This window comes from Alternaria metachromatica (genome assembly GCF_023757995.1).
Source record: "Alternaria metachromatica strain BMP 0045 chromosome Unknown scaffold_31, whole genome shotgun sequence".
In the NCBI taxonomy this organism is placed as follows: domain Eukaryota; kingdom Fungi; phylum Ascomycota; class Dothideomycetes; order Pleosporales; family Pleosporaceae; genus Alternaria; species Alternaria metachromatica.
In genome coordinates, this window is record NW_026055522.1 from 310609 (window position 1) to 331892 (window position 21284).

At 52.7% G+C, this 21284-nt stretch overlaps 11 protein-coding genes across 11 annotated transcripts; 6 read left to right on the top strand and 5 right to left on the bottom strand.

The window, feature by feature from the left end:
* Positions 1 to 626: 626 nt before the first annotated feature.
* On the top strand, positions 627 to 2600 carry J4E83_009318 (uncharacterized protein; the record flags this gene model as incomplete). Its single annotated transcript, XM_049336207.1, has 1 exon — positions 627 to 2600. The coding sequence occupies one exon, from the start codon at positions 627 to 629 to the stop codon at positions 2598 to 2600; it is 1974 nt and encodes a 657-aa protein (XP_049184771.1).
* A 568-nt stretch (positions 2601 to 3168) lies between these two features.
* On the bottom strand, positions 3169 to 3598 carry J4E83_009319 (uncharacterized protein; the record flags this gene model as incomplete). Its single annotated transcript, XM_049336208.1, has 2 exons — positions 3169 to 3499; positions 3552 to 3598. 2 exons carry the CDS (start codon positions 3596 to 3598, stop codon positions 3169 to 3171), a joined length of 378 nt encoding a protein of 125 aa, XP_049184772.1.
* Positions 3599 to 4101: 503 nt separating this feature from the next.
* J4E83_009320 (uncharacterized protein) lies at positions 4102 to 4564 on the top strand (the record flags this gene model as incomplete). Its single annotated transcript, XM_049336209.1, has 2 exons — positions 4102 to 4337; positions 4420 to 4564. The coding sequence occupies 2 exons, from the start codon at positions 4102 to 4104 to the stop codon at positions 4562 to 4564; spliced, it is 381 nt and encodes a 126-aa protein (XP_049184773.1).
* Positions 4565 to 5256: 692 nt separating this feature from the next.
* On the top strand, positions 5257 to 5676 carry J4E83_009321 (uncharacterized protein; the record flags this gene model as incomplete). The annotated part of the gene is made up of 2 exons (XM_049336210.1): positions 5257 to 5409; positions 5548 to 5676. 2 exons carry the CDS (start codon positions 5257 to 5259, stop codon positions 5674 to 5676), a joined length of 282 nt encoding a protein of 93 aa, XP_049184774.1.
* A 959-nt stretch (positions 5677 to 6635) lies between these two features.
* Positions 6636 to 8402, bottom strand: J4E83_009322 (uncharacterized protein; the record flags this gene model as incomplete). Its single annotated transcript, XM_049336211.1, has 6 exons — positions 6636 to 6810; positions 6861 to 7027; positions 7076 to 7183; positions 7229 to 7974; positions 8039 to 8131; positions 8189 to 8402. 6 exons carry the CDS (start codon positions 8400 to 8402, stop codon positions 6636 to 6638), a joined length of 1503 nt encoding a protein of 500 aa, XP_049184775.1.
* A 173-nt stretch (positions 8403 to 8575) lies between these two features.
* Positions 8576 to 10315, bottom strand: J4E83_009323 (uncharacterized protein; the record flags this gene model as incomplete). Its single annotated transcript, XM_049336212.1, has 3 exons — positions 8576 to 9287; positions 9350 to 10060; positions 10110 to 10315. 3 exons carry the CDS (start codon positions 10313 to 10315, stop codon positions 8576 to 8578), a joined length of 1629 nt encoding a protein of 542 aa, XP_049184776.1.
* Positions 10316 to 10497: 182 nt separating this feature from the next.
* J4E83_009324 (uncharacterized protein) lies at positions 10498 to 11328 on the top strand (the record flags this gene model as incomplete). Its single annotated transcript, XM_049336213.1, has 2 exons — positions 10498 to 10678; positions 10733 to 11328. 2 exons carry the CDS (start codon positions 10498 to 10500, stop codon positions 11326 to 11328), a joined length of 777 nt encoding a protein of 258 aa, XP_049184777.1.
* Positions 11329 to 11462: 134 nt separating this feature from the next.
* J4E83_009325 (uncharacterized protein) lies at positions 11463 to 12224 on the bottom strand (the record flags this gene model as incomplete). The annotated part of the gene is made up of 1 exon (XM_049336214.1): positions 11463 to 12224. One exon carries the CDS (start codon positions 12222 to 12224, stop codon positions 11463 to 11465), a length of 762 nt encoding a protein of 253 aa, XP_049184778.1.
* An 865-nt stretch (positions 12225 to 13089) lies between these two features.
* On the top strand, positions 13090 to 15017 carry J4E83_009326 (uncharacterized protein; the record flags this gene model as incomplete). Its single annotated transcript, XM_049336215.1, has 6 exons — positions 13090 to 13353; positions 13407 to 13547; positions 13626 to 14046; positions 14096 to 14253; positions 14301 to 14450; positions 14505 to 15017. The coding sequence occupies 6 exons, from the start codon at positions 13090 to 13092 to the stop codon at positions 15015 to 15017; spliced, it is 1647 nt and encodes a 548-aa protein (XP_049184779.1).
* Positions 15018 to 15837: 820 nt separating this feature from the next.
* J4E83_009327 (uncharacterized protein) lies at positions 15838 to 19662 on the top strand (the record flags this gene model as incomplete). Its single annotated transcript, XM_049336216.1, has 3 exons — positions 15838 to 16067; positions 16121 to 18537; positions 18587 to 19662. 3 exons carry the CDS (start codon positions 15838 to 15840, stop codon positions 19660 to 19662), a joined length of 3723 nt encoding a protein of 1240 aa, XP_049184780.1.
* A 238-nt stretch (positions 19663 to 19900) lies between these two features.
* Positions 19901 to 21211, bottom strand: J4E83_009328 (uncharacterized protein; the record flags this gene model as incomplete). The annotated part of the gene is made up of 1 exon (XM_049336217.1): positions 19901 to 21211. The coding sequence occupies one exon, from the start codon at positions 21209 to 21211 to the stop codon at positions 19901 to 19903; it is 1311 nt and encodes a 436-aa protein (XP_049184781.1).
* Positions 21212 to 21284: the final 73 nt, after the last annotated feature.

The window sequence follows — 21284 nt, forward strand, 5'->3', positions numbered from 1 at the left end:
GCCTTGAGATGCGTACGGGTTGCATCACCGCGTCATGACGGAATTAAGGCGGATCGCCGTCGCAAGTTCGCCCGCCCGCGTCCGTGGACCCTGCGTCTAGCGCTAAACATCCACAGGGCTGAGCCTGATGCGCATCTCACCTCATCCCTCACCTTCACCGTCTAGCCCGCTCTAGCTCTTTCGGGACAACTGAAGCTCACACTGAAGCTTGCTGGTAATTTTGATCGCAGCGCAGTTCTACAACACCACCCTTGATGAAGCTACAAGGTCACCGTTGACGCGCGAGCTATTACACCAGCCGCCTTTGCATCTGCATCAATCTTTTCCTGTGCAATGAGATGTTGAAAGCTTGACCATCACTCCTTCATACCGTTGCAAAATCGTGCAATCAAGCGTGTGTGGCTGGTGTCAGATCCTAGGCCAGTTCTCATACATCGCATCCATTGGCTGAATAGCTCTTCGTCAGCTCTAGCCCGGCACCTTCCACAAGAAAAAAGCTGAACAGGTCTGCAGACTACATCGAAAGAAAAACTTGCAAAGTAGGTGAGCTGACGTCAACGTAGGCTCCAGGGTGTTCAGGCATTGTATCTACTCACAGGAAAGAATACGTCGCAAGCGAAGCAATCATGTGGCCTTCAGTACCAGCTTACAGAAGCTTTGCCAACGTAGCATGTCCTTCGGGTGCCAAGTGCGAGCTGCCTCACTGCATCTTCGGTCACGATTCTACAAAACGCACTACAACACGACGATCTCCATCGCCAGCTGCAGCAACATATGATTCAGAGCCAATTGCGAAGAGACTGAAGCTTGACCACGATAAGGAATCACCCACTATCACCAAGCCTACGCCAGCCCAGAACACGCCCGATGTCTCAACCAGCACGGACATACCCAAGAATAAGACACCGACAACAAACAATGTGCCTGCGGCTGCTAACCCTGCCCCTTCTAAAGCATCTGTCGCAAATGTCACTACCTCTACTCTCCCCAAGTCTGCCACGCGGCCAGTATCACCACCTCCGGCTGCAACTGCGCCCAAGGCTGCCGTCAAACCCGACGTTCCTGTTACTTTGATGCCACGCAAACTCAACAAAGAACCAGCCACCTTCACCAAACGGGTCGCTTTACTCAAGGCACTGCATTCCTACATGAAGCCGCAGAACGATAAGCTCCTCAAAGCAGTCAAGCCCGAGATCAAAGCGCTGCATCTATCCGCAAACCAGCTCAACAAGCTAGCAGTTGACGAAGAAGAAAGGATAGCTATATCAAACCCCTCGGTATACGAGAACATACTCAAGCAGCGATTGGTCAAGTTGAAAGGCATGCCGGCAGAGGAATGGGTAAAGGAACGGCGCGATGCGGTAGCCAAAGAGAGTGGAGAGCCACCAAAGAAAGCACCACCTAAGAGGATAGACACGGGTCTTACAGCGAAAGAAGAGATGACGTTCCTCCCCAGGCTTGTGTGTCCGCAGGATGGACTAGACCAGCACGGTTATGTGACAAAAGTACCTGCTGAGGCCGATCTCAACGAGACAAAGTTGGCGCTCCAAGCAGCTGGCGGCTGGGAGCAGTGTGATCGTTGCAGCACTCGATTCCAGGTCTTCTCAGAGCGGCGAGAAGAAGATGGAGCGCTTACAACAGGAGGGCAGTGCAAGCATCACTGGGGGAGGCGCGTTTTTCCAAGGAAAACAAGAGGCGTCGCCCCTGAGCCTACAAAGTTCAGTTGCTGCAATGGGGAGGTAGGATCACCGGGCTGCACTACGCATCCTACTCATGTGTACAACGTCAAAGATCCAAATCGGCTGTCACTCATCATGCCCTTTGTCGAAACGCCGGAGAACGACAAAGTACCGAAGGACACCGCTGTCTGCTTCGACTGCGAGATGGGATATACGACCAATGGCCTTGAGATGCTTCGTCTCACAGTCATTACATGGCCACAACACAAACCTCTTGTCGACGTACTGGTCCGCCCACTTGGACACGTCTTGGACTTCAACACCCGATTCTCTGGCATCACCGCAGACCAGTTCCTGAACGCGAAGCCATATGATCCAGACAACCCAAAACCCGTGCGCAAAGACCTCCGCATCGTCGACTCTCCCCATGCAGCAAGAGAACTCTTTCTCTCCCACGTCTCCCCCACAACCCCAGTCCTCGGCCATGCTCTCGAAAACGACCTCAATACCATTCGCCTCGTTCACCCCACCATCATCGACACCGTACTCCTATATCCAAACCCAAGTGGTCTCCCCTTCCGATTCGGCCTGCGAAAGCTGGCGTCGGACCACCTTGGCGAGCAAATCCAACAAGGAGGCGCTGCCGGCCACGACAGCTACGAGGATGCGCGCACTACAGGCGAACTAGTCCGATGCAAGATCAAGGAGAGGTGGAAGCTTCTCAAGATCGATGGCTGGCAGATTAGAGACGACGGCGTGTATCCGCCTATGCCGGCTGAGAAACCGCCGGAGCATGCGCCAGTAGCGCCATCCATGGTTCCGGAGGCGAAGATGGCGGTGTTAGAAGGAAATCCGGCGCAGAAGAGGAAGGCGGAGGATGAGGAGGATCACGAAGACACGGAGGCGAAGGAGCAGGGATGAAGATGCGGTGGTAGTGCGGTTACTGGCGTGCGAAACGAGAAGCAGGGTTGAGCGGCATGGCGATATGATTGGTTATGTATATATGCACGGTAATGCAGCATAGCACCTTATGCAAGGAAACATCCGAACACTATGGAGCCTACATCAAGATAAAAGCGTGCAAAGTAGGTGACCGAACGTTAATGTAGGCTCTAGATCTGTTTAGCTTTTTTTCCTTGTATGAGGTGGTAGCGCACAGGTGTTTGGATGTAGTGAGAAACACCCACATTAGCCTGCAGTGGGGCAGGAAGTATGATTTCGGAACGAAAATGCGAGATGATCTCCTCCTCTATCTATCCCGGAGGCCATGTCATGATTCATAGACCTTCAGCCCTTGTCCATCCGCGACTTGCATTCTTCCTTGTCGATCTCTTGGTCTCTCCCTCGTGCGTATGGCGAGCTTCTCTATCGTCCTCGTCGTCGCCTCTTCAACGCTCATCGCGCCTTCCCTCTCCTCCCCGGTCTTCCGCATCGCACCTCCTAGCCTTGCAAATCTGCACTTGAATATTGTCGCTCCCCATATCTCCTCTCAGCCCACTTTCTCCCTATCCAACCCCTGCACGCCCTCCAGCCCCTCCTTCGTTGCCTCATAAACAACATCCGTGTCTAAATCTTTCATCACACCAATCACAACGCCTATGCTCTCGATGAAGCCGTTTACGGCGACGCGCAACATGCGGTTTGTGGTTGCTGCGTAGTTTACTTGTAGGACGCTTTGTTCTGTGGATGAGGATGTGGATGAGGGTGGTGTGGTGAGCGTGAATGCGCGGCGGACGAGGGGTGAGAGTTCGGCGTCGACGGAGAGGGCGCGGGAGGCGGTTGAGGCGAGGTGGGGGGTTGGGAAGGGGATGTTTAGGGTGCTGGGGTCGTGTTAGCGATATGAATTGAATTTGAGTTGGACTGAAAACGTACAGGGTGCAAGGGAAGTCCTCTGCTTTCCAGTCTTTTTGGTCTGCCATGTTGGTGATGGTCTTGTTGTGCCGCTCGTGGTCTTTGTCTGCTCCACAACGTCTGTAGCGCTGAACAGATATGTGGTCGAGTGTTGTATACCTAATCGGTACCACTGACAGTCTTCAATGTCGATTTCGGCACGATGCGCGTTCAAGGATGCTAGCCTGGGCCCGTCTTCGCGATGAGGCTCAAATCGCGAAATGTGGGGGAGGGGTAGATGCCACCCCCATGCGGTAAGGCGCATCAGGTGGAGCTATGACCCGCATGCCGCCAGCCATGCCAGGTACAATTGGAGAGAGCGTCATACATCATCATTGCTAGCTGAAATGTGCAATCGCGTCATGCGTCATTTGCTTTTGCATACCTCGGTTTCTTCAAGACTTTTGCTTCCTCACATCCATCCACCCTGACTTCAATCATCAAATCGACCCAATTGACACATACACAACCACACCTTCTACCCTCACCACCTACGTGATACACTGCTCGAGGCTCGACGACCCAAGCCACCATGTTCCGTAACACCATGATCCGGTCCACAAGGACTCTCCGCGTCACCGCCCCATCCGCACGCCCTTTCTCCCTCTCGACCTCAAGACGCGTCGAGCAATACCCCAACAACCTAAGCACCAACTCAAAGACCAAGACGGACAAATACGACAGCGATAGCCCGCATGCGGTACAAGAGAAGGTCAAGCAGGGCGACACACACAATGTTCAGGAGAGCAATGCAAAGGCAGGCATAGAGTGAGTGGTTTCCAGCAACATACATACGGGGACGGAAGGCAACGAACGTGGCTTATCGCAACATACGGCTAATACCATGAAGCAGCGCACAAAAAGAGGGCAGCGGTGGTCATGCGACTGAAGGAAAAGACTCTGCTGGTGGGAAGGAGAAGGCGAAGAAAGAGTTTCCCGAGGCGCCCGACCCAGCCATTGGCATGCAGGATGAGAGGGGTGGACGAGGTGGTTAAATGTGCCTAGGCGTGCCGGGGTACGATGTAGTCTTCGAGCGTGTGTGCCTACGCTTGTCGATAAGTCTGCTCATCTTCCCGGTGAGATATTGGATAAAAGGTCAATAACCTCTGTGATCTTGATCGAACATCTCGCCGGCCAGATGAGTAGACTTGTTGACACGCGTAGGTGCATACAAAGAAACTGCATTGGGGGACGAGACTAGAACGAAGGTAGAGCGTGTTGCTCAAACTCTAGGAATCAACATAATACGAAGAGATATTGCCAAGTCTGCGGATCCTACCATGGTGGCTTGTTGGTGTGAAATATCGGTCATCTACAAAATGCATCACTACCATTCAGAATCAGATACTGATACTGATCCGGCGATCCTCGCCGTACTATCCGCTATATGTTTTGTCGCTTCTTACATTCCAAACAGTTCGCAAGGGACGAATAAAGGAAAGTCCATGCGGCCTACCCAACGACCTACAAGACGATACGAACATGAAAGGAACCACGACTAACCAACACAGGAAATGCACTCGCAACTCCATCATTCACTGTAGGTAGATAAATACTCGGATCATCGTGCCTGTAGAAATACTCCAGCACAGCTACCCTTCAGCTCCATCAATCCACACTCACTCTTCTCTACTCAACTCTACTCTACTCCACCGCAGAGAAAAACACTCAACCAACCACCAGCATCATGAAGTTTCCAACCCTCTTCCTCGTAACCCTCACCACCGTCGCGAGCGCGACCCCCATCATCTCCCTCGAACTAGCAGAACGCCAGATCATGACGGACAACCCAACCAACATCTGCGGAACATGTACTCTCGTCATCGATCTCTACACCAAGGTACGTCTCCTATCCCATCATCTCCCCTCCCCATAGCCGATACCACTCATTACTTGTAACCCAAACATTTCAAAACCCTGTCCCTTGCCCACCCCACCCCAAACCTCCAAACAACCCATTCTGACAATCCCTCCATAGGTGAACCACTGCCTCCCCAATGAAGTAAGGAAGAAGACAGGTGCTTGTTACGATGAACAGGTGTGCAAGGCTGTTAAGAAGAATCTGCTGTGCAAGGGCGCTTGTGGGTATTCGTGTATGGGGGTGTGAGGGGTTGGCTGTGGTACAAGGGGTGGTACGTGTGCGTCCGGAGTAACTTGTAACGGGTGGGTGGGGGACTTGTTTGTTAAGCTTATGGGAATGGTTGGATGAGATTGGATGGGGCGGGTGGTTATCGAGGTGGTGGGTGATTGTGATAGTGATAGGGATGTGATGGAGACCTGGTGGTGAATTGTTTGTTCGGTTCTTCCGCTCGCTTGGATATAGCTTTCCTGGTTGTTACCTTTATCTACGTTCCCTGCTCTACAAGTTTACCTCCCTTCATATCCTCCATCTATTTCCAATCTCCAAGAACCGCCATCGTGAACATGCCTCGTCTCGCATCTTTAGCAACCCTCTTCATTACCTTTACGGCGATTGTCGTCGCGCACCCCCTCGCCGCGACCCCTCCTCTCGACCAACCGATCCCGAATCCCCCGTCTTTCCCACCTATTTACTACAAAGAACCGGTCGCGAATGCGCCAAGGCATGAGGCGCACACATGCCGATACCATACCGGGTACAACTGCTAGAGTGAGTCTCAAAGTGTTCCGATGCCAGCTAAGGATACAGCATGCTGCACTAGAGAGGCAACAAAGGGAAATGAGCTGATGTCAATATAGTGTTGTTGTGACAATGCTACTGAACGTAGTTGAGAGTACAAGTGCGTGGCTCGCGGGCAGGATCTTTGGTATATGGATGAGTAGCTTTGGGTGCGGCGCAGGCTAGATCGGCTGATGTTGGGGACGAGGGACTGTAACATGTCGAATCTATGCCTGACACTGGTTGCTCTCCAGGACTACCGAGGAGAGATGAGGTGTATGGAAAGATCCTCCACTGATGTCATTTCTGCTGTAGAGTATATGGCTCCCGTCGTGATAGCAAGCTTAGGATAGTTGCTGCAAATGACGAAACTCTGCACGTACTCCCGATACATCAAGATACCGATCATTCTGCATAACACCCACCCTTTACTCTTTCCGTACCTTGGTGACCCTTAGATTGACGCCGAAGTTGTAATTCTTGTCAAAAGCCAGACCAAAGTCTCGATCCGGGGTGATGTTCTCGATAGAGGAATCCACAAGCTCCAGATCGAAGTTCTGAACCATGGCCGCGATGGTGAGGTACATCTCTGCGTATGCGAGGCTACAGTCCGTTAGTATGGCTTCAACGTACAACATGGCATGGCGTCTTACTTGATGCCGAGGCAAGCTCGGCTGCCTTTCGAGAAGGTAACGAGATACTTGTCGAGGTATTCTCCGCGGGCTTTGGCTTCGATCCACCGCTCGGGCCGGAAGATATGAGGATCTGGAAATACGTCGGGGTGGTTGTTGAGTAGATACGGGGATGCGCCGATGATGGTCTTGGTAGTGTTAGACAATCGAAGCTCCAAAACGAGTGTCATACTTACACCAGATGGGATGAGCAGGTCCTTGTAGGGAATAGGCTCAACGACCACGCGTGGAAAGCGGCCTGTGAAGCAACACTGAAAGCGGAGAGACTCGTTGATGACGGCTGTCTAGTCCGTGTTAGACGGTACGACTGAGTGTAGCGATTGACTTACCAGATACGGCAGAGCCTCGAGCTCGGTCAAGGTCGACGTAGAGTGGGACTCCAGCTCCGCTCGCAGCTTCGCCAATATACCGGGATACGTGAGCAAGTAGCACATCGCACAAGTCAGAAACCGAGCTGTAGTATCCACACCAGCGAACAAGATAAGCGTGCCCTCATCCTTCAATCGTTGCAGCGTCTTTTCTTCTTCAGGAACTTTAGAGCTGAGTAACGCATCGAATATCGTCCTAGGCTTGACTGGCTCCACTCCTTCTTGGCTTTTCTTCAGCGCCTCGATGGAGTATCTCGTGATTCGGTTATCAAAGTCCAACCAGCTGACGATCGAAGGGTTGATACGGGTGATCAACCAGACCGGAATACGCATCAGAACCGCATCCATGGCCGGGAAGAATTTGCGCAGGTTCAAAGTCAGCGCTACGCCTTTGACGTCTCGCTGGAGCTCGCACGGTAATCCAGGCTTATCGAGGTCGCCGAAACTCTCTCCGTACGCGTAGTGCGAGATGATGTCAACCGCGAGGCTGCCAAACATGAGATGTCCGATGAGTGTTTCTTCTGTACGATAGGCCTGTTTCATCAGCATGACCAACTTGTCGACTTTTGACTGGACAACATTCTCGAGGTCCGAGATAGACTTCTTGGAGAACATGTTGGCAATGTAACCCCGGCGTTGTCGGTGCAGGTCGTGGTCTTTGGTGGAGACTACAGACGTAGCTACGGTCTGTGAGAGCTCGGGGTGCTCTGCAGAGGTAGAGGTAGGAAGTCAGTATATGTCTCACATGCACTTCGTACAATCAGAACTTACTGTTCATTTTCCGTCCAGCGCCTGAGTACACCTCGGTGTAGAAGAAAGGATCATTCAATGAGAGATGGTCCGGATTGACTCGTACGAGGGGGCCTGCGTGCCATTAGCCAATGCTTTTTGTGTGAATTGCGTCTCGTCGTTAGTACCTACCATATATCTCATGCATTTGGATGACCTTTTTGAGATACTGCCCACCTTGCAGGACGTCGAAGTAGAACTCCGCCAGATATGACGCCGTCGCCCACCACGGACCGGGAAAGTGAGCCAATGGGTGAAAGAAGACATTGTAGATAATCTTGCTGGACCAGTACGTGAAGGCAACTGCGAACAAGCCTTTGACTATGGTGAGTAGATCAAGCTCCATATTCGAGGCCAATTGACAGTCGTCGTGATCGCGTTAGTGTTTGAGGACGTAAGGAGGACATACAAAAATGCTTAACGTGCGTGGTCGAAAGAACGGTAGATAAAGATTTTGGGGGTTACACGACAATCACACGGAAAGACTGCGCCACATCCGAAAGCGGAAGGGCCCTCCCTTCACTGCTCCTTGCCAGCCCTGCGTTTGCGTATGCGCACGGCTATTTTCTCCTTCGGTCGCACCTGTCCAAACGCCGACTCTCGCAACTCAGGCATCGCTGCATCGATCAAATCCGGATCGCATAGCTGTATCTCGAATTCGTTAAATAAAACAGCCATAGTCGCTGCTTGCATGGCTCGGAAATAACGGCTAGGAAGGTCGAACGCCATGTCCGCCATGTTGTTACTGATTGCAGGGAACAGCAGCTCGAGATCTTGCGCGTCGAATCTCGCCTCATTCATGCTACCGCGGCTCTTTCGCTGACCCTGTGCCTGTGAAGTGTCTTTCTCAGAGACTAAGAAGCGTTCAGCCCAGAACTCCTCTAATGGCTTTTCGATAGTGCGTGGCCGCGCCTTTGCCCACACTTTCGTGTTCAGTGCGAAATCTCGCGAGAACGCAATTGCATTGCAATTTTTGGGAAGCGTCCACTCGCTGTCAAGGGCAACATCAGCTGTTATGGTATATATCTTATACCTTGCCACACGGAGACGGCTGACCTCTGCCTGTAGAGACTGGAAGAGGGGCCTAGCTAGAATCCCATTCACATCATACGCGGCCGCTTTTGCTGACTTGCTTGCGGAGACCATCGCAGTGATCTGCTCGGCTAGGTATGGTTTGCGTAGCAATTCGATCGTAGTCCAAATAGCGCAAGGGATCAATTCCATATTCGAGCTATAATCATGTCAGCACAACTGTACGAGCCACGGTAATATAGTTCCACGGGGCATACCTACTAGTGCATTACGTCTAACATCTCCGCGATTCTTGCCTCGAAAGGTAGCTGTTTGCTCGCAATCATGTCATCAAGTTCTTGGATGAACTTCGAACCCTTATACTCGTCCAGATCTGCGTCATCAGATCCAGTCTTCGCGAACTCGGTGCCACTGTGATTGACTTTCAGCCACTTTTCCACGCCCTGCCATAGCCGTTCGAGCGGCTCTTTGTAAGGTGCGGGTCTAAACAAAGTTTGTACTGATAAGTAGTCTTGGATAGCGTCTTCGAACTTCCAGTAGTCTTTTATGAGGCCAGGATACTGTTTGAGAATGCCGGAGCCAAAGAGCAATTCCAAAGAGCACCTTGTAAGGACTTGCTGGAGGAACGACCAGACATCTTCTATCTGGGTCCAGCTGCTGACTTGAAACATCTTATCGTTCATGTTACGCGATAAGATAGCGGTATACAGGTCGGTCATGGTGGTCAGCGAGCTGCCTTCCAGATACTTACGCGTTGTCACGCCACGCTGAGTTATCAAAAAATCTTGCGCGTTGACCGCGGCATCCTTATACTTCTTCTTGATGTCTCTGCGATAGCCTAGAATGACTTCGTGCATATTCCTCCTGATGACGGCTCCCCTACATGCTTGCATGGCCTTCTTCGTATGTTCCGGGTCTCGAAGAACGGCGAAATCCAAGACGAGGAACGGCGCGAAATTTCCATATTCCGCACTAAGATGTGTCAGTACTCTTCCAATCACTACCACACAATGAAATTTACATCAGCTTTGCGAAGTACTTCTGCTGTCCGTTGAGAACGAAACCGAGATATTGGGAAGCTATTGGAACAGAGTAGGGAATCTGTGGTGGTAATTTCCCCAACGAGTCCTTGTCCTTGGCGGTTGTGTAGAAAACATAAGTTTTACGATAGTAGGTCAACGCAGGTGCGATGATCAGCAGGGCGAGTATGAGTACGAGGAGCAACATTGCGGCTGTGATGGAGATGGGATGGATCAAGGTACCTCCAGGGCTAGATGGGATTTGACGAGCGCGCTATCTAGATGGGGTAAGTCTGATTTCCACGCGTCGCGCTAGTCCCCGCAATCCAATGCACATGTCCGCCCAGTGCCGCCATGATGGTCATCGCAAACCCATCCAACCCTCTCACAATGGACCGACGCGTGCCAAATGCGAGATCGAAACAAGGCACTGTCGTTGAGCAGAAGCAAAGGTTTCTCCAGACCAGGAAACACATTTTATCGCGTCCAATACCGCCATCAGAACGGTTGCGCGCTCTTGCGCAGGATGGTGGCATTGAACTCAGTGTCATGAAAGGCGTGCTTGACAAAGGTATACAGTGGTCTCATCCATAATATTCTGCGTATCAGCACTGATATCTCGCAGTCAACCGCGACCTAAAACAACACTCCCGCAAGGTCTACAGCCGCCAAATGATCGAGCACGTAGTTGAGCAAATAGACATCCTATACTGGGACTCCGGCGCGCAACACGCCGACGACGACAACGAAGACGCGCACACTTCCTCCTCCTTACCCGAAAACGACGCGCACACCCTCTACCAAAACGACGACCTAACCCTCGACGAGAACATCGCAAAGCTACCAACCACATGGCCCGACCGCGACGCCGAATTAACTCAAGACGAATACCTCTCCTCCGTCTCCCGCCTCCAAGAACTCTCTGCTCACCGGCAAACACTTCAGAACCGGCTCGATACGTATCGTACACTACTTTCGCTGCTAGAACCGTACCGCAACCCCAAAGAGAACATACAGCCGAATCTGGTGTGGAAGGATGCGCCGCTTGCGCCGGAGCTGGCAAAGACGCGCACGCTGGCTATACGTGTTGCGGCGCGTGTGGAGGAGAAGTTTGGGGATGTGCAGGTTCCTTCTACGGCGGAGGATGAGGAGGATGTTGATATGGAGGGGCTGGACAATGAAGGGAGAAGGAAAGTGGATGCGGTGCTGGCGAGTTGGTAGCATCCTCCGAGTTTGCTCAATTCGCTTTTCGGAATTTGGTTTGGCGTTTGGATATGATACCCCGGGTTCATCACCTCTTACATTGGCAGACAACTTTTACAAAAGAAACAGGTATCGCGAAGCTATTGATACAGCTAAGACCCACCTCCCACCTTCCCCCTCTCCTCAACCGTCCTCGCCATCTCATCTCCCACATCCGACCCCATCTTCTTGAACCCCTCAACCACACCCTTCTGATCCCCCACCCCCATCTCCTGACTCATCTTCCACTTTCCCCCCAAATCCATTATCTCAATCTGCACCCCAATAATCGCCTTCTTCAATATCTCAATATAACTCGACGGCGCATCGTCAACCTCCCACGGCTTCTCGTAGCCCATGATCTCTTTCTCGGACTGCTGCGACAGATCTCGGATCTGTTTGTCGAGGAAAGATCCTGTGGCATTGGCTTTCGTGTCGTGAAAAATGGTGGCTCGACCGTAGACTTGGACGGCGGAGTAGTTCCACGTTGGGACCACTTTTCCGGTCGCGGGCTTGGTTTCTGTGTAGAATTTTGGCGTGACGTAGTGATGGGCTGGGCCGTTGAAGAGGATCATGATGTCGCGGGAGAGGATCTGGACTGGCTGGTCTGTGTCGGGGCTGGATTGGGATTTTAGGTGTTCGATTAGGGCTTTTGCTTGGGGGTTGGCTCGGGCGATGTGGCCGCGGAGGACGCCGAGATGGGTTTCGGACGCTGTATTTGGTTCGGTGTCTAAAACCCAGGGGATGTGGCTTGATTGGAGGAAGGGGAATGATTTGGATTCGATGGCTGTGGTGAAGATGCCTAGTGGGTTTGCGCGGATAAACTGATGTAGTCTGGCAATGTCCTGCTCAGCATGGACGGCACGGAGGTACATCGTGGGTGGCTAGAGGTTGTCGATACCTAGGTGTTGTCCAATGCTGAAGTCTTGACAATGTCAGTTTTGTTGATGATAGATGGTCTCAGAATATGAGTTGTTAGATGAATATTCAAGGTCCGCGTCAGAACATCGATTCATCGAGCGCTCTATACTAAGGCATGTTCGCTGCCTTGTAGGGCGTGGAAAGAACGACATGGCGTCTACAGCGTGTATCCAAAGGACCTAGCCAAAGATTGTTTGATGATACGGAATACGTGAGGGCTAGAGCGCGAACACCAAAGGACGAAGCGTGTCTATCCGCTCTTTGCCGGTCGATTGTTCAGCTGTAGTGCGGTAAACATATCTACGTTGGGAACACTTCCCATTCTGAGAAGTTCAGATGAGTAGAATACGACTAGTATGCGATAGTGATGGCCTAGTCGTGTTGTGTCCTCCGTACTGCAACCGATGGAGCTTGCCCAGGTATGACCCAAGTGACGTCACGCAGCCCTCGCTAGCACTGTACAAAGCCGCACGTTATACGGCGTCCTGTCTCATGTAATGACCGGGGATTATCTAAACTTCATCACTGCAAGCCCGACAGGTGCATCGCGTCTAGGAGACCTGAGTACAACTAGCATCGTAGATGTCGAGAAGCGAAATACCGAGCCGTGTTGTCGGAAATGCTCCGCACGTAAGGTGGGGTTGAGTCCTGATGCGGTAGGTGCAAGCGACTATCCTGATAAACGCAGTACGTATGAGCGTTATCATCGTCCTTTAGTCCGGCGCCAGTATCGGTACAGGTGTCTCTCTGAGCATTAGACAGACTGTATTTTATACCAAACTTTTGTCATTGCCGCAAACATCGTACGCAACATCAACAATGAGTTCAAACTGGGAGCAGCTTGCCGCCGATAAACGAAAGCGGATTGCCGAATCTATCCCCTCAGACTGGTTGATCCGAACACCTCCGAGCGACGACAATGTGTTTGCGTATCCAAAGGAATCAGGCCTGCTTTCTGCACAAGAAATCGAGATTACCGAATCAGCGGCGACTGACCTCGTCACACAATTGGCGCAGGGCAAGCTGAAATCGGTTGATGTCACGCTTGCGTTTTGTAAAAGAGCTGCTATAGCACAGCAACTGGTGAGATGGACTTGATGATGGGCACAAGTGCATCGACTAACGACTTGTCATAGACGAACTGTGTACATGAGTTCTTCCCCGAAGAGGCTCTTGCACAGGCACGTGGGCTGGATGAGTATTATGCTAAGCATAACAAGCCCATTGGTCCTCTACATGGACTTCCCATCTCGCTGAAAGATCAGCTGCGGATCAAGGTATAAAGCTGTTCTCTTTTTTTTGGTGCTGCTTTACCTGCGTAAGCACTCAGTGCACAACTGACACGACTCGATCAGGGAAAAGAGACATCAATGGGCTACGTCTCCTGGCTAGGAAAGTATGACGAAGAAGACTCAGTCCTCACGGCACTTCTCCGCAAGGCCGGTGCCGTCTTTTACGTCAAGACAAGTGTCCCGCAAACATTGATGGTCTGCGAAACCGTCAACAACATCATCGGCAGAACGACAAACCCGCGCAACAAGAACTGGTCGTGCGGCGGAAGTTCAGGTGGTGAAGGAGCTATGATTGGTATTCGTGGAGGCGTTATTGGTGTTGGCACCGACATTGGCGGCTCCATCAGGATTCCATCGGCTTTCAATTTCTTATATGGCATTCGCCCTAGTCATGGTCGTATGCCGTATGCGAAAATGGCGAATAGTATGGAGGGACAGGAGACTATCCACAGTGTTGTCGGACCCATAGCGCACTCGGCAGCTGGTAAGTGCATTGAAGTAAACTCATGTCTACGGATAGACTGACTGTTCAGACTTGAGGCTCTTCCTCACTTCGGTGCTCCAACAAGAGCCCTGGAATTACGACTCTAAAGTCGTCCCCATGCCTTGGCGATCTGACCTGGAAGATGCTGTCAAAGCGAAGCTGGGTTCATCTGGCCTTACCATCGGATACTATAACTGTGACGGCAACGTGAGTCTCGTAGAACCACAGCGTAAATGCGTTCGCTAAAAGTACAGGTCCTCCCGCATCCTCCGGTACTGCGCGGAATCGAGCAGGTAGTTGATGTCTTGAAGCAAAACAAACACAAAGTCGTGCCGTGGACCCCATACAAGCACGACTTTGCCCATGATCTCGCTAACAAGATCTATGGCGCAGATGGCAGCACGGTAAGATCCTCGAAATTGACTTCACGCAGTTCCGCATAGCTAATCGTTCAAAAGGATGTGATGAGGGACATCAAAGCTTCCGGAGAGCCCCCCATCCCCAACATCAAAGAACTCCTCAACCCTGATATCAAAAAAGCCGACTTGAACGATGTGTGGGACATCCATCTGCAAAAGTGGGACTACCAGATGCAGTATCTCTCCAAATGGCGAGAGGTCGAGGCTGAACTTGGATGTGAGCTCGACTGCATAGTCGGTCCCATCAGTCCAACAGCTGCCATCCGACACAACCAGTTCAAGTACTATGGCTATGCGTCTGCCATCAACTTGCTTGACTTTACAAGCGTCGTCGTTCCTGTCACTTTTGCGGATAGCAAGGTCGATGGCAAGCGGGCGGATTACAAGCCGTTGAACGAGTTGGATGCGAGTGTGCAGGCGGAATACGACCCTGATGCCTACCACGGCGCTCCGGTTGCTGTGCAGGTCATTGGGAAGAAGTTGAGCGAGGAGAAGACGTTGGCGATTGCGGAGGAGATTGGGAGGTTGCTGGGTAATGAGGTGACGCCTTGAGGGATAGTCGAATACAAATGTACACGCATTAAGACAAAAGAAATGGTGCAAGCGTCAAGACGAATACTGGAAGTCTTCAGAATAGTGCAAGCTATGGGGTTGTGTGATCTACACATGTGGCGTGAGTGTTGAAAGTTCGGCCAATTGAGTCAAGGGCTTGGCGTGCGCCTCAGTGTGGCGCTGGCGCGTAGCTCTTCATAGAAGGTGGGAACAGGCTGGCGCGTGCGCAGTCTAATACGGCAATACGGAGCGGATTCCTGGTAGCAGAACGTCATCGAGTACGGGGAGGACGCTCAGATCGGGTCCATGCGTGTGCCACAATCTTAATGCTCCTTACCCACAGAGACGGGTCGCGCACGACAGACAGTGTTGACAAAGGTGTTGTTCTGCTGCGCGCAACAAAATCACTGTGTCGCTGTCAGCCTCAAAGAGAAAGGGCCTAGGCCAAACGGCTGTCTGTAGTTTCAGATTAAAGACCAGGCCAGCGGTTGTTTGGCTCAAACGGCGGGCGGTTGGCAAAGTAGCGCGCCCACCAGCGCCAGTGACGCCGCCAAGCCCCCGACTGACCGCGTATCAGGGAATGCGAGGGTTGAAACACGTCGCCGTGTGCGCCATGCCAGTCACCTCCAAGTTCATAACGAACCCTCTCTTTGACGTTCTCATTCACCCCCTCTGTGCGACTCTACTACCCTAATAATTATCTGCAACCGCAAATAACAGCGGCTGCTCCTCCCTGCCCTTCTTCCATGGCCATCTGCGCTTAAGACAGGGGTTCCGATTCACAACTTGACCGCATACGCGACCTGCACCGCTCTGAGCCATGTCCGACCCCAACAAGCCATCGCCAGAGTCGCGGCGGAACCAGAGCATCGAAAACTTCGCCGCGTCGCTCTCCACCGCCGCCGCCATTTTCGGCATCCAGATTGTTGTTTTCTTGATTCTGAGTGGCAACTGGAAGCTGCACAAGGGAGTCACCAAGAAGAAGACCGTAGATGATGCAGACCAGGCCGACAAGGCGGCGGCACGACAGAGTCTGTTCCACAAGATATAGTATGCGACGCCGCTTCCCTGCCTACATACCCCCATGTGCTAACCATCGCCAGCTACTACAAGACCGCCTTCGTACCCGTAGCCAAGCGCATCGCAGCGCCCACGACCGCCATCGACTCATTCCGCAATGTCTTTACCATCAGCGACAAGGAGCTCATCCGCGTCGCCGGTGTCGACGGCTACCTCTTCCTCCAATACCTACAGCTCCTGCTCCGCATCTTCATACCCATGGCACTCATTATCCTGCCTGTCCTCCTACCAATAAACCGAAAGGGCGACGAGCCCGGTGTCTCGGGCTTGGACTCCTTCGCCTGGCCCAATGTCGCCTTCCCGAATAAGCGACACCGCCTGTGGGCGCACTGCATCATTGCCGTATCCGTTGTATGCTGGGTGTGCTTCAATTTCTACTTGGCGCTGAGGCAATTCGTGCGCCTCAGGCAGACCGTTCTCACCAGGCCCGAGCATCGCATCCGAGCATCTGCTACCACTATTCTCGTGCAAAGCATTCCTGAGAAGTGGCTCACGGTTCCCGCGCTCGACGCCCTCTACGATGTCTTCCCCGGCGGCATCAAAGATATCTGGATCAACCGCAACTACGACGATCTTATGGACAAGGTCAACGACCGAACCAAGATCGCACGGAGCCTTGAAGCGGCCGAAACAAATCTCATCATCACATGCACCAAAAAACACAAGAAGATGGAGGAGAAGGCCGCCAAGGAGGCTGGAAAGAAGAAGTCCAAGGCGGAAAAGAAGCACGACGAGGCGATGCAGAACCACGCAATCAACCAGGAGACTCACGAACAAGGTGTGGATGCCGGTAACCCCCACGAGATCGAGCAACAACTCCAAAAGGTCCTGGCAGAGTCTGCATCATCATCATCCTCTTCTTCGCGGTCGACTTCCCCTGATCGCAAGCGCGGCGTGAACATGAACCCATTGCCCTTTTTAGGAGAAGGCATGCACGCTGTCGGCAAAGGCTTCCGCGATGTCGGCCAGGGTGTGGATCGCTTCAACAAGAACGTCTATGGTGGAATGCGAGGAGTTTTCGGCGGAAAGTCCCGTCAGGCTGGTCAAGCGCGGAACCCTGAGGAAGCACAGCCAAGTTTCGACGGCAGCGATGAGGTTCCAGCATCGTCACCCACATCTGCGGACTACCACCAAAGGGCCGCTAGCAGCGACACCCATACTCCATTGGCCACCAAAGAGAAGTACGATTCTGAAGGTACCGTGACAGAGCCCAACTCTCCTCAGACGAACTTGAAAGCACCCGCAGCCGAGACGGACACCAAAGAAGCCAAGCCTGTACAACCTGCATGGAAGCACCCGCTCAACAAGCTCAAGGCCATGTACGTCGGTCAGGGTGACTTCATCAGCCCAAGTCCATTCGTGAAAGAGGGAGAAGAGCTACCACTAGAAGTCAAGGATGCCAGTAAGATCAAGTACGACCTATCAGGCTTGTACGACGAGTCTATGGAAGAGGATGGCGAGGACGCTCTCTGGAGAAAATACATGAAGCCAAAGGACAGAGAAACGATGCGTCTGCCCATCTTGAATTTCTCGTGGTGGCCGTCGCTGCCTCTGATTGGCAAGAAGGTGGACACCATCTACCATTGCCGCAAGGAGCTTGCCCGCCTTAACGCTGAGATTGCCGACGACCAGGCTCACCCAGAGCGCTTCCCACTCATGAACTCGGCCTTTATTCAATTCAACCACCAGGTTGCTGCACACATGGCCTGTCAGTCATTGAGTCACCACATTCCCCGGCAAATGAACCCACGAACCGTCGAGGTTAACCCCAACTACGTCATCTGGGACAACTTGACCATGAAGTGGTGGGAGCGCTACCTACGCATGTTTGGAGTCATTCTACTCATCGTTGGACTTATCATCTTCTGGGGTATTCCCGTCAGTTTTACAGGAGCTCTGTCCCAAGTCGACTCTCTGACCGAAACATTGCCATGGCTTGGTTTCATCAATGATGCTCCCGACTGGGTCGTTAGTTTGATTCAGGGTGTGTTGCCACCAGCCTTCTTGGCTATTCTCTTCGCTATTCTGCCCCTACTCCTGCGCTTCCTGGCTGGTCTCACCGGTACGACGACATTTGGCGAACGCGAGTTGCTTGTACAGAACTTCTACTTCGCCTTCGTATTTGTCCAACTGTTCCTGGTTGTTTCCATCTCTACCGGTATCACTTCGACCATCGACGATCTGCTCAACGATCCACTCAGTGTCCCCCAGACATTGGCGCAGAACCTCCCCAAGGCCGCCAACTACTTCTTCTCTTACATGATTCTGCAAGCGCTTAGTATCAGTTCCGGTACTCTGCTGCAAATTGGTGCTGTCGTTGTTATCATCTTCCTGCGTTTTCTGGACACCACACCGCGCGAGAAGGTTTCAAGGGTGTTGCAAAGACCGGGTATCAACTGGGGTACCATGATCCCGGTCTATACCAACTTTGCCGCCATTGGTAAGTTTGTCTATCGAGATAAACATTCACATAAACTAACGATGCCCAGGTCTCATCTACTCAGTCGTCGCGCCCTTGATCCTAATCATGATGTTGATTACCTTCAGTCTCTTCTGGTTTACCTACAGGTACCAGATGATCTACGTCAGCTACGCCAAGGCCGAAACCAACGGTCTCATCTTCCCCAAAGCGGTCAACCAGCTGTTCACCGGACTCTACTTCCTCGAGCTCTGCATGATCGGTTTGTTTTTCCTGCAGGAAGACGAGCAGGGGAGGCAATCGTGTTTCCCTCAGGCTATTATCATGATCATCATTATGGTCTTCACTGTGCTTTACCAGGTCGTGCTGAACAGAGCGTTCGGGCCTCTCTTCACGTACTTGCCAATTACATTCGAGGACGAGGCGGTCCTGCGAGACGAAGAGTGGCAGCGGGCACAGGCCAGCAAGTGGGAACGGGAGGACGAACACCAAGGTCTCATGTCTCAGGAAGACGCACAGCGGACAGCCGAGGAGCGCGAACGAGCCCACCTAGACGAACAAAACCGCCTCGAGGAAAGGAAGGAACGCGAGGCAGCCCATGGCCCTGGATCATACGAGCTCAGCAATCTGGATGGTAACATGCCACCGGCCGGCTACGGACAGTCACCTCGACCCGACAATCGTGCGCGCAACTCAAGCTGGGCTGACCGCTCACAACGCTCCCGTCGCAGTTCGCGCTCGCAGTCCCACCACAAGAAGCGCAAGGACCCTCTAGACATTATGACCAACGCCCTCAAGAAGGGTCTCGACGACGTCGCAAAGCCCATCCGCGACGCAGAAGCGCAAGTCCTTCCCGCTGGCAACCTTTTCGACGAAGTCGACGACGAGCTCGCCGACATCGAGCCCGAAGCCCGCCAGAAGCTCATCAAGCGCTCTTTCCAACATCCAGCGACCCGCGCTATCCAGCCCGCTGTTTGGATTCCGCACGACGACTTGGGTGTCGCTAAGGATGAGATCCAGCGTACTAGTGCATTTACCAAGCGCGTGTGGATCACGAGTGTGAATGCACGGTTGGATGCGAGTGGTAGTGTTATTTACAGGGGATTGCCGCCGGATCGGGATCCGTTTGAGAATATTGAGGTTTAGACGGGTTGTTGTTGAGAACGATGGAAGGTAGACTTGTTGTATCATCATTGTGGTGTGGGGGTTGTTTTCTTTTCTCTTTTTCGTTAGCCGTTCGCGGCACCTTTATAGCATACAAGCATAGCGTGGAGTTTCATGGCATTGGGGCGGCATCAGATGCATTCATCGTCTTCTTCTAAGACTATTACTACCTATTCCGTATAACTACCTAACTTTAGAGGTGTAGGACCTCATCCGTTATTCAAAATATCAGATCCTCCAGATTATCGTTCCAGCCGCACACAAACTCGTCTGTTGCCGCATTCGCAAGCCCATCATCCGCCGCAGCTCTAGCCTCAAAGGCATCCATGAGCTCCTCAAAGGAACCCTGCTCCACGATCTCAGGTTCTTGGGGTAGCGGGGGTTCCGCCCATATACTCTCAGCCGCCGTATACACGGGCAAAGAGAAGGCCGGGAGGTCGTCAGCGGGCGCCACATCCCTGATCCAAGGTTCTTGGCACATCGGGGCGTCCGCCCATATACTCTCAGCCGCTGAAAACGCGGGCAAAGAGAAGGCCGGGAGGTTGTCAACGGTTTCTACAGCTTCGGTGCTGTCTTGCCCACGCTCTTGTAGGCGGCAGGGGGTTCCTGCCTCGACGCCTTGGTCGATGGTGTACTCGTTGAAGTCGGCAAACGGGGCGGCTTCGAACGCGAAATTGTCCTCTAATGAGGAGGGGGTGGTGGTCGTGGTGGTCGTGGTGGTGTCAGGAGTTGGTACCTGGGCTACGACGACCGGCCTAGTCTTGGGGGGTCTTCCCCTCTTCTTTGGTACCTTGGGCACCTCGTCCATAGGCTTCGCCTTAGGAGGCCTGCCCCTCTTCTTTGGTACCTTTGGTACCTCATCTTCGCCTCCTGACTGCCTCTTCCTCTTGGTAGGCGCGGAGGAAACGGGGACGGAGGGAGTTGTTGGCCATGTTGGAGGCACCTCCCCGCCATCATCCCGTGTGAGGTCGAAAACCTGACCATTGGTAGTAGCATCGATGATGCTACTCTGCTGCTGCCACCCAGGCGTGAAGTTCCTCCTAACATTCTGAAACATAGGCTTTGGGACGAAAGCAGTCTGAACCACAGGCTGACTAAACCTCTGTGGCTGCTGTGCGTAGGGGGAAGAATAGCGATTAGTAGCAGCGACGCCAGGAGTGCTCACGGCGCCGGGCTGTGGCCTACCCGGCATGTGAGAGTAGTGTTGCTGGTTGGGGACGAAACCAGCAGGGTAGCAATTAGTGGCAGCGACGCCAGGAGCGTTCACGGCGCCGGGTTGTGACCTACCCGGCATGTGAGAAGGGTATTGCTGGTTGGGGACGAAACCAGCAGGAAAGCAATTAGTGGCAGCGACGCCGGGAGGAGGGAGCTGTTGTGGCATGCTCATGTGTTGCGGCATGCTCATGTGTTGTGGCATGCTCGTTTGTTGGGGTGGGTAGGTTGGCCTTGGAGCGGAGATGGTGATCCACTGGTGCAAGTTTGTACTCCACATGCGCTGGTTTTGGGTTGCGGTGTAGGTGGGGTAAGACATGTTGGTGTATGTGGAGGGTGTCTGTTGTGTGTGGGTGGGTGGAGAGTTTGGTAGTTTAAGATACTTTTGAAAG